The following is an 11728-nucleotide window of genomic DNA, read 5'->3' on the forward strand; positions in this document are numbered from 1 at the left end:
TTCAAAAAATTAAAATGCTATCTCCCTCAAATTTGGAAGTAATGTTAAACACGAGGAAACATGCCTCAAGAAGTTCCACATTACGGTCAGATTAAAAATTTGTAATCTCATTCCAATATACGTATAAAATCCTAGAATGTAGTGCCGCGCACCACTCCAGGTTTGCTCTCGTTTCAAAAAATTTTTTTAAAATTTACATCCATGAAACTTATGATTACAATGCATCTTTAATGTGTTACATGAATTGGAAGCAAATGTAACTATACATTAAATGAATAATAACAATGTTCGGTTTGTCTTAATAATTCTTCACTTGTGTACGCGTTACTCATACTCATTTCGAAAACTGTTTATGATATTTGCACTACAACAGTTTATAAAGAAATTAATCGAAAAAGCAAATATAAGATATAGATATAAACACATGTCAGCACATTGTTATCTGCGCAATACACTTTACAGAATTTTCTAATCTTTCATGTGTTACAATATATCAGGATATTATAAAATTTGTCAACAAAATGTGTGGACATTATGTGTTGAAAATTACGTTAAGTACCAGCATGCTATTAGTGAAAAGAAAGAATATTTTATCAATTTATATTTATGTTCATATTAAGTATACGCTCTTAAATACAGTTGCTGTTTTTTTTTGTTCATGGATTCACATATATGAATATATGATCGTAAAACGAAACTTATAGTAAAGTAAGCTCAAAGCAAAGAAATAGACATACATGCGTTCTAACGTGAAAATATCAAACATTGTCGTTACACGCGTCGAAATAATGCTATCATATCCTATTTTTAACGGCTCGTTAGAAAGTCTACCACGATTATCTCTTAACAATCCAGTTTTTTTTTATTCATCATCAAAGGCGCGAAGTGAACGTCTAATATTAACGTTTCAGAATCAAAGAGTTGGTTTCAGTTGACGAGTCCAACAACTGGAACACGATCGGACATTTCAACTTTGGAAGTCGTTCTCCCTTAATACCATCTCTTAGCCGTAAGCAATTATTCTAATCGTTAAAGATACACAATAATTAATGGGTAGCATATGTATCGACGAGTTTCATCCTGGAGTGGTGGCGGCCAAGCAGTGGCTCTTTTAATCATCTTGTGTCACATTTCTCGACTAACGGTATGTGAAAGAAATTGGGAACAATACCTTGCACTTGTCACTCAGTTTGAGCGCAAGCACGTGTCTTCCATCGCTGCGCCGTGCAATACATGCGTATGTGAACACAGGAACTAAGTTGTCTGTACGTGTGTGTAAATGTGTGTGTAAGTTACATGGAAGCGCGTGTACGCGTGGGATACATCGTACTTTTATGTAACCATTCTCGCTCTTACACTCGAACAGATTTACTTTAAATCTCCTTATGCAGAATGAAATGAATTTGTGCCGTGAGTTAGTTGACCGTAGAGCCGGGTCATTTAAATTATTCGATTACGTAGAATTCAAACGAGGGATAAGCTAATTTCACACAATCGATAACAAGATCACGATTAAAAAGAGAAATATTCTGAATTGTGTTATGTACATGTCTCTCTGTAGATGCCTAGAAATATAATTCGTATATTATACACGTGTAGACTTAGTCTGTCGTTTTCATTTTGTTTGTGATTGGGAGCTACGCGCGTATATCGGAATAACAAGGCCATTTTTCTTTTGTTATCAAAGACGTTATATATAAAATATTTATTCTTTTTCTTTCTTTGATTGAGCAATGGCAATCAGCACATTATATTCATTCATTTGTTCTGCTACGAAAATATAAAAGTATGTACAATTCAATAAATTAATCCTCATCAAAGGGACATGAGGTACGATACTCTCGCTATACAATGCCCGATGGATGATTCGAAATTAACTATACAGGAAAGTTCTTAATAAAACTACAAAAAGATTGACTGGAGATTTATCTCGTATAAATGGCAATGATGGAATTCTTTTAAATGTGTCTATATATACGTTTGTATATACATGTATGCATATACAGATATATGCAAAACTACGCGTCGTTCGCGATCGTTATTCAACATTAAAAAAAAAAAGAAGAGGAAAAAAGTAGATTATGATAAAAGAATTTTGACTAAGAATTGAATCTCTGTATATACCTCTACACGGGTAAACAGGTCCTGTGTTCACTCTATCACAGCAATTATCTAAGCGGCAGATTTCAGTTGGGAAGAAATCTTGATTAAGACTTACACGAGAGTCAACAATTGAATATTCTGACGACTAAAAGATACTCAAAACAACTCACTGGACCCAACGGCTCTCCCACCACTCCAGAGTGCGATAATTCTGAGTCTGTAAAATCGAATTTTCACTTTTGTTTCTCTCTCCCTCTCTTTCTCTCGCTCGTTCTTTCTCTCTCTCACTCTCTCCCTCTCTCTCTCTCTCTCTCGCTCTCGCTGTAGCACGACTCTATGTACATCGATTTAAACGATATTTTACACGAATCTGCCTGAAGATTCTCTATACTTTACTTTGGTAATTTTCCCAATATTGATCTTTTCCTTCCTTTCCTTTCTCTCTGTCCTTTATAACGAATCCACTTGGTGTTCCACTGATTGCTCACTATGATTTTCACTGACGTGCCCTATTTGTTCGGTCGATTGTACCACATGTTGTTGCGCTGAATCTTCAGCTGGAATGGGTGCTTCGTATTCACACTGTTCCTCTTCACCCCGCTGCTTTAACGTTAAATCGTTGCTGGAGAAATGATCCGCACCAATTTCGAAGGTACTGGCCTGATCCTTGTCATTTTTATAGCTAATCTCGTCGCTGCCCTTATCGTTTGGCATACTCGCAAACTCATTTTCTCTGTCACTATGCATCACATCCTGCTCGTGAATTGTCGACTCATCTTGTTTCTTTTGCATCAGAAGACTCTGCTGATCGATGGCCGAGGATGAAACGTCGAAGCTATTCTTCGCCACTAGTTCCCCGCCATCCGATGTCTCTCCTTTATTCTCGGCCTCCTCCGACGGCATCTCGTCCACGTCGTCCGTCAGTGGCGGGCTAACATTACCCCATCTGGATTTACGATTTCGGTTGCGGTTCTCCCGCTCGGATATATTTTTATAGTCCTGGTGCTTCGTTAATTTTTGCTTGTCCCGCGGGAGATGATTCTCACGTTGCGCATGCCCTTCAGGTCCTTCCTGTCCGGACCATGACGCGGGCGGCGGTCCACCGCCCTCCTGATTTCTCCACGGACCGTCTGGTCCATGCATCGCTGGTGGGCCCATCGGACCGAACGGTGGTCGGATGTGCGGTCCTGGACGACCGCGCATTTCATCGAACGGAGGTCGGAAGAAAGAGTCCGCTTCTCTGGGATCGAACGGTGGACCTCGAGGTGCGAACGGCGGCCTCATCCCGGGCCTCATACCTCTCGGACCCATACCACGTAAATGGAACATCAGCGGACCTACAAAAGACACGGCAAAGTGACACAGGCACGAAGCGAGAACATAATCATATTTGCCACGCTGTAATTAATAAAATAGATCTTCGTTCGTTTTATATATATTGTTACGTATTTTTTGAATATGTAAATCCACAGAGCGAAGAAATTAAATAAACGAACTAACATCCAGAAATTCATACAGAGAGTCATAAATATAATTATTGTTATTATGTATAAGCATTGATATAAGTTCGATAAAAGTTTATGATTACAGTTGTGTCATGCAATACATGCGTATGTGAACACAGGAACCGATATTACACATTTTATGTATAATAAAAAATATAAAGTTCCTGTTGGAACAATATTTAGTTATTATTCCTCTTTTTTTCTCTCTTTCTCTTTTCTTAATTAAGACCAAATTCAAAAAAATTTGATTATTATATATATATATATGCCGCATTTACTATATATATTTTTGTAGTAAATTTGGATATTCTTTAATAATTTAAGTATTTTACAATAAATATACATTCATCATTTCCAAATGATTAGTGTCTCTATATTCCAAGTGAATGTAATACATTATATTAGGAAAAGATTGAAAATAGATAACGAACTAAGGCTGTTAAAGTGACCGATTGTTGTTGAAGTGATATAATATCAAATTCTAATATTAATATTGGCTGTTCTGTCAAAATACAGATATCAAAACTTTAATATTTTCTATAAGAATTATTTGGGATGTCACGTGCCTCCGTATAGGAATGGTGGTGTCATAATTGGCGAGTCTCAGGTTTGATCCCTCATCCTACATACGGATTTTAAATGCATAATCTGCGTAAAACGGCTCTCTGGACCTCCAAGTTATGTATGTAGTTGACAATCACGTGGAATTATTATTTTGAATCTTTAGAATAGATTAAGATTCACCCAGGATTATAAAACTAAAGTTGATTGGACAAGATTTCAGTTTGCAAAAAGAAATCTGGCGCACTAAATGCGCTTAATAACATCCTAGACAATAAATAGCATTCTCTAACATGAAACAATATCAAACAGTCATGAAGAAAGTGAGAGGAAATTCGTATCTTACCAGGTCCCCTTGCTCCACGCGGTCCAAATCCTTCAGGGCCAACCGGTCCTCTCGGTCCTTTTGGTCCCATTAAAGGCGGCATTCCGAACACAGGTTCCATTGGGCCACCGAAAAATTCTCTCCTACGAAGATCGAAGTCGGAGCGCTCGTTGTGACCTCTGAGATCGAAACCGTCTTGCATTCGTGGATCAAATCCCTCGCGTCTCATTTCGTACTCGAAACGCTCGCGTTCGTACTCGTCCACGGGCGGTCTGCGAGCACGCACTTCCGGTCGCTCGAACTCGTCGCGAGCCGGGCCTAGCCTGCTTGGGGGAAAGTCGTCAGGTCGGGGCCCATTGTGGCCCAGTCTGCTCTCGTATTCCTCCGGGAATATGCCAGGCTGCATCCTGGGATCCAGGAAGTCGTCCATCTGCGAAGCCCTCGGTCCACCGCGCGGCGGAAAATTTTGCCGATCAGGCCGATCGGGCAGGCCGCGTTGCGGAAACTCGCGTGCGTCCGGTGGCCCGGGCCGGAAATCCGGTCCTCGCGGGAAATCTGTTCGCTCCGGAGGTAGCACTCCGAACTTAGGTAGATCCATCAACGAGATCGGCATGTCGCCAGGTGGCCGTCGTGCCGCTGCGCCTCCGGGACTTTCTTCGAAGTTTCTGTCGTTCCGCTCGTTGCTTCGCTCGGATCGGTTACCACGCATGTTCCGGTCCATCCGGTCATCCAATGGTAACGTTCCGTCGGCTAATTGTCGCAATCGTTCAGCTAGACTGGGCTTGCCCTCCTTCTTCGCCATGCCCTCGCCTTCCTGGACGTTTTGATTCTGCACACTCGGTCCCTCCGAGTGTCTGGTGCTACTCTCCCGGCTTTCTCGGCTCTCACGGTTGTCTCGATCGCGTCTCTCGTCCCTCTCTCTCTCGCGACCGTCGCGACCGTCCCTCCGTCTATCCCGACCACGATCCCGTCCCCTTCCTCTGTCCCTGCCACGATCCATCCTGCACTCATTGATATCCATGCGATCCCCGCGATCTCGATCACCCCTGTCTCTCCTTTCCCTGTTCTCCCGATCGCGTTCTCGTTCCTTATACTCGCGAGATTGATCGTTCTCCAGACGACAGTCGTTCACACCGCCGCTTATATTCATCACCGCGATCAGCTGATCACTGAGATTCGGCTTGTCCTTAGGCAAGTTGCTGCTCAAACTTTGCGGCATCGCGTCCTCCATCTCCACGTCCATATCGTCCGAGTGGTGCTGTTGTTGAGGTAGTTGCATCTGCATCGGCGGCGCCGGACCCACTCCGTATGGTTGCCGTAACATTGGCAAGTTCGGCATACTCGTCTCCGTCGTAGGCGGCGGTACTCCAATCGGTGGAACGTTGTGCGGCATACCTGCAATGTTCAGGATCTCGTATCCTGTTTGGCTTCGATTAGCCAACTTTGCTGGGACGGTAAAAGTTATAAGTATCGTCGCGGGTTCAATTGAAATTAGATCTCAGAATACATGATTGTACTAATATTAATTAACGCTGATAATTCCGATTATTTCTATTTTTTCTACGTATACAAGTATTATTTGCTTAAATCTCAGCCAAGATAGAAAAATATTCGATTATTATTTCATTCTTAAAGTTAATAGTTCATAGAAAGTACAAAGGTATGAGTCAAGATTAAATTTGTAACAATGAATGTAACTTTTATACAACATTTAATTATACGTATATCTTGACTGAAATTTTATTCATCAATTTTTGTTATACTTACATTCTTTTATTTTGTTTACTAATCATATAAGCTATTACATTTTTGTTCATATTTAACAGAAGAATAAAAATTCAGTCTTCGATATACTATATTGTGATAAATAATTCGTATATAGTTATAAAAAAATAACGTGTTTATTGGCAATATCTCAGAGATTCTTTGAATTATTAACTAATGATGAAGAACTATACATACCAGTGGAGTTTGGCTTATCCGAAGGCGCTGCAGGTGCGGGCAGTGGAATTTGTGTCAATAAACTTACGCCAACACCTGCTCCAAATGGCGGGTTTACTGAGGGTGTCAACATGGTCTGCATCATGCCGGGTGGTCCCAGCAGACTCTGCATGTTAGGTGGCGGCACTCCAATCGGAACATTCGGCATTAATCCATGCGTCATTTGTAGGCCCATGTGACTAATCATTCCTGTATAAGATTCGTGACATCTCAGAACTGTCAGATACTTTGCTAGAAATCGTAACTACTGTATCATCTTATAAATTTGCATTTGTGTATCCTAATAAATTAGGAATTATTACTATATATTTTATAATTTCAATATTCTCATTTTATCGTAGCATATAACATTATAAAAACATGTTTGGTGTAAAAAAAATATTTTTTATTTTTATAAAGCATGTACAACCTATGTAAAGAAAAAAATATATACATATATAAATAATAGCTTGTAAAAAAGCCTAAATAAAATATAATAACAGACCTATTATATATCGCATCTGTACTTTCAAAATCTGGTCTGAACATTCATCAGAAAGAATTGAATTCAAGAAACAATAAATGCTATAAACTCACGTGGCACTCCTGGCATCGTAAATGCTGGGGGCATCATTTGCAACTGCGTGTTCGGAGGAGGTAATAGCGCAGCCGATGTCGGTGGTCTGATTGGTGGCGGTTGACTAGTGTCGACTAATTGTTGCTGTTGCTGCTGCTGTTGCTGTGAATTAGCCGACGACTGGATGACATTAACGATACCGTCCGTTAAAGTAGGAATAGGAGCACCAGCGTTTGCAGCGGCAACCATTGCTTGCTGTTGCAGATGCAATTGTTGTTGCAGGACATCCGCACTCGTGCCGGTGTGTTTCAGTTTTCCTGTGGCATAAAAGAGAAAAATGTATTTTAGAATTTATTATTAATCACGACATGTAATAATGTATATATCTTATATAAATATATCTTTTTTTTTTTTTTAGCAAAATATCGTCAATTATTTTAATACCAGAATTGACAATATCTTCATCAAAATAAAATTGTTCAGTTTTCTTTCAATCCGACTTATAATCGGATTTCAGTTTGAAAACTGTAATTTTAATTTCGCAAGTTCAATCAAGTTACATATCACCTTAATTTATATACGTAACCATATAAAAACCATATAAAAACTTGCCTTTTAAAAAACTGATACATAATTTATTAAACTACTCTCTTCCAATTATCTACTTTCTATGTAGGTATTAATTCGCTCTCTATATGTATGTACACATTGAAAAAATGTACCTTTCAAATGAGGAGGTAATGTGTCTTCGTCTATCATTCCTCCTTCTTCCAGTAACTCCAATTCTTGATCGGTAATGTTGTTTAATTTATTCCAAGGGATGTAACTGACGCCTAGCTCTACTTCCCAGTAGTCTTTCCATTCCTTGCCTTTCACTCCTTTACCAGGTGCCCATGCTAGCTGTAAAATTAAAGTAAAAATAGAAATGTCAAAGAATTCTCGACTTTATTCAGTTATTACATAAGAGATTTATTATAAGTATTTGTTAATTACCGTAATAGCTTTGCCTTGCATTTTTTGATTTTTCAATTTCGTTAGTGCTCGATATGCATCCTGCCTTCTGTTCATACATATAAAAGCGCAACCTCTTGGCGAGATCAAATCAATGCTAACGATATCACCAAGCTCTCCAAATGTGTCGGACAATTCTTCTTGATGTACAAGTTTTGACAAATGTCCTACCCAAAGTGTTGTACTGCAAACTGCAAAAACGTGGGTTTAATTTTTTCCTACTTTTCTGATCTATGAGAGAACGAGGGAGATCCTCTTCACTTTCACAATATACATACCACTTAATTTATCTCTAATTATCGGCGGCAAACCGCGTTTGCGTCGCTCCCTATCCTTCTCCCGCTCTTCTTCCGTCATCTTTTCTCGACTATCATCACGTTTTCTATCACGACCCCTGTCTCTTGACCGAGATCTAAGAAAGATAAAATCTATATGTAGTAAAATTAATAGCACAAAAATACAGATCAATTATTTGTAATAATCTTTATATTTTCCTATATTTAATATATCTAAAACTTCAATTTTAAAGACGATCAATTTAATTTAATGCTCATTTTAGCCTAATTACCTTCTTCGTCTTGACCTGCTTCTAGATCGAGATTTCCTATCTCTATCTCGATCTCTATCTCTATCTCTGTGCCGTGGAGATCGAGATCGACTGTGATGTCGATATCGTTCTGGCGATCTACTTTGGGAACTCGTGTTTTCACAGTTTACAATTTCTACACTGCTGCTATCACGCCTGATACTGTTCCTTTAAAAAAAAATAACCATCAGAAGAGATAAAGCTTGAATTATTTTGATTAGTTGAATTATAATATATTTACCCGGAATAATCTTGTGTTTCTTGTCGTTCATCAAGTAATGGACTCTTTTGATTTTGGTGTGTGGACTGATTCATTTGTCGAATACTTGATAAAGCCTGCGAAGCGTATGACAGAGCTGGCGGGTAACCAGGTGGTGGCTGGCTCATATCTTGCATTACATTGCTGTTCATATTTGATGCGTAATTTTGTGTGTTTGGTTTTAAAATATCAGAAGGTTTTAATTCGCATTCAGATGCAAATGGAAGGTTCTGAAATAAAAGAAAAAAAAATTGATGTAAACAATCGTGATATATAAAAAATTAATAAAAATTATCTGAGCAACATACAGAAACAGTTTGTGCTAAATGCTTATCGAATTCTTCTTCCTGCTGTTTCATTTGTTGCAGCTTGCGCATCTTTTCTTCCATTTCAAGTTGTGAGGAGGATGCATTGCTTTGCATGGTTTGTTGTAAAGTTTGTAATTGTCTCAAAACCTTTAAATGACACAATATATTGAATGATTATATTACCCTTTAGTATTGCTATTAACTTTTGGTACTTGACAAGTACCTCTGGATTTGCAAGTAACAGTCCAAGGCTTTCTAAACTGCTGTTTGCTGAAACTGCATTGTGCTGGGTATTGGTTGAGGCAGCTGTGTTTGGAGAATTAGTAACAACAACATCGTCATCTTCTTCTTCGCCGTAATCAAAATCTAACAATTTCTTATCAAACTTGACGGAACTCTTTGGTTCGTTTGAAGCATCCTTTTTCAAAAGTAGTTGCTGTAAATGTTGTAACTGGTCGAAAAGAGAGGAATCCATCTGACCGGAATTGGATTGATTCTGTGTAGGAAACAATAAAATTCAATAAGTTTTAAGCAAATATAAACATAATAATATAAACGCGCATAATATAAACATATGTAATAATATTACCAAAAGTTTATTTGCATTGACTGCTGCTTCCATTTTTGTTTGTGCTAACCATACCGGATCGATCGTTTTTCCGGATGGAAATAGTTTGGGATCCTTCACAGCGTTTTTAATTGCAGATGGTGGAGTCTTAGTGACCGCGCTTACATTACTTAGATTATTTCCAGACGATGCATTTAATGTACCTACAATAATGAAACGTTTTAAAATATAGACATTTTCCATATGTATGTATATGTGTATATATGTGTGTGTGTGTGTGTGTGTCTGTGTATATTTCAAGTTACACATTTATATCGTTTATTAATTTGGAATATTTTTGTTCAACTGTATTATGTAATATTTACCATTGCTATTTACTGTCTGTTCCTTATGTATTGGATGGTTTGGGTCTGCCAGATCAAAAAGTGGTTGAATAACTTCTGGTGGAAAAACTGCGTTCTTTTGCCAAAGATTTAATACACGTATAACTTTGCTTTTATCCTCCTGCGGACACTTCAAAAGATTGAGAAACGTCGTCTGCATATTTTTCGCAAATCGCGGAGCGAACACATCCTTTTCCATCCCAAACTGATGTCGGGATTGTCGAACAATTGAATCTATTACATACAACCCTGGTACTTTGTACTCGGGCTTGCACTAAAAACAGAACGAAGCAAATTAGATACACCCACGTATGTAATATCTTGAGAAAAAGCATTCGAATAGGTAAACTTACTTTTTGAATGAATTTTTCCACGCTTTGTACAACATGTTTGTAGAATTTTATTGCTTTGATGGCTCCCCGTGTAAGCGAATTCATTTTGGCTTTTGAGATGGGGGGTTTGACCTCGTAGAGAGCAGAGAGCTGTAAAACATCAAATCTTAATTAATCCAGTTTTCTAAAGAAGCAATACATTTAGCAAGAACTAATAAGTGATACCTAAATTTAAAAATATCTATACAAAAACTGTACTCCGATAGAAAGTAAATATCAAAGTATCTCTGAGCTTGCGCCGCCTAAAGCTGCGACTAATGCATTCGATTAAAGTATACAGTGTAGTAAGCGTAACACAGTATTGAACATATAAATCAAAACATCGCGCGTGTGCACATTTGTGTTTTATCGTCTCGCGATTCAGAAATACAGCTAGATTCGCTCGACAAAATCACGGTTACTCATTCGATCGAAATTGTGCAAAAGTGCTCCTCGAAAACGAGCCCCCCGCGCCAGGCCACAAGGGAGACCTTGGAGCTTTTGTCGCGATGGCAATTTCTCTCGGACAATCTCGGCGAACTGTATATCCCTCCGGCGAGGAAACCCTTTTCGTCGAGATCGAACGGAGCTACAATTAGGGAGCATATTCAGGGGGGGACGACGCATCGGAGTTAATTTTTTCTCTGGTCGCAAGCGCAGCCGCGATTTTCGCGCGAGATTCAGATTCGAGGCGAGGTAGGACAAGCCAAGCTGATCGCGAGGGCGAAGCGCCAAAGAGAAGGGAGAGCTGCCCCTACGACGGTGACCTCTAAGACGGTGCGCGTACACGAGCGGAGGGACCCCCGGGGTGGTTGCTTACCTCCGCGTTGAACGCCTTCACCGCCTCCATCGCGTGGGGCTGGGGAAGTGCCTTCTCGCGTCACGAACGTCGTTGAATCTCACGCGGGTGCCGACGCAGCGTAATACCAGCGTAACGTCCGCGTTAAAGCTCGCATGTCTCCTTCATCACGCACTGTATAGCCGAGCCATGCCATTCAAGATGGCAGGTCTCCCGTGTTTCCCGATACGCATCGCGGGACGGCCAACGTGTGACGTCACACCTGTCGCCCGCGCGACCGGTAAGGCAGTGAGAGAGAGGCGTCGATTTCGCGGCGATTATCGATTGGCCTCCTCGTGGCGTCGCGCGTCTCGTCAAGTGTCCGCATTCGCGCGAGAATTTAAATTCCTTCG

At 39.8% G+C, this 11728-nt stretch overlaps 1 protein-coding gene across 2 annotated transcripts; it reads right to left on the reverse strand.

The window, feature by feature from the left end:
- On the reverse strand, positions 1 to 11579 carry LOC112466054 (splicing factor, arginine/serine-rich 15). Of its 2 annotated transcripts, none has more exons than XM_025033936.1 (15): positions 11358 to 11579; positions 10520 to 10648; positions 10149 to 10440; positions 9805 to 9986; positions 9439 to 9711; positions 9216 to 9362; positions 8890 to 9137; positions 8631 to 8816; positions 8341 to 8474; positions 8045 to 8253; positions 7774 to 7951; positions 7072 to 7368; positions 6457 to 6684; positions 4516 to 5913; positions 1 to 3440 (listed from the first exon to the last, which is right to left on the reverse strand). In XM_025033936.1, the coding sequence occupies exons 1-15, from the start codon at positions 11385 to 11387 to the stop codon at positions 2554 to 2556; spliced, it is 4818 nt and encodes a 1605-aa protein (XP_024889704.1). In that variant the 5' UTR covers positions 11388 to 11579; the 3' UTR covers positions 1 to 2553. The 2 variants fall into 2 exon arrangements, with proteins under 2 accessions (XP_024889704.1, XP_024889705.1); XM_025033937.1 differs by having other exon boundaries at positions 2554 to 3440; positions 4516 to 5889; positions 11358 to 11387.
- Between the last annotated feature and the right edge of the window lie 149 nt (positions 11580 to 11728).

This window comes from Temnothorax curvispinosus, unplaced genomic scaffold, assembly GCF_003070985.1.
Source record: "Temnothorax curvispinosus isolate PA1 unplaced genomic scaffold, ASM307098v1 QBEX01015788.1, whole genome shotgun sequence".
NCBI classification, from domain to species: domain Eukaryota; kingdom Metazoa; phylum Arthropoda; class Insecta; order Hymenoptera; family Formicidae; genus Temnothorax; species Temnothorax curvispinosus.

Excerpts from the sequence above, each read along its gene's own strand:
- LOC112466054 (XM_025033936.1), bottom strand. The coding sequence starts at position 11,387 with ATGGAGGCGGTGAAGGCGTTCAACGCGGAG. Across the intron at positions 9,363-9,438 it reads TGTTACTTGCAAATCCAGAG|GTTTTGAGACAATTACAAAC; the intron begins GTACTTGTCAAG and ends TGTCATTTAAAG. Across the intron at positions 8,817-8,889 it reads GAAACACAAGATTATTCCGG|GAACAGTATCAGGCGTGATA; the intron begins GTAAATATATTA and ends TTTTTTTTAAAG.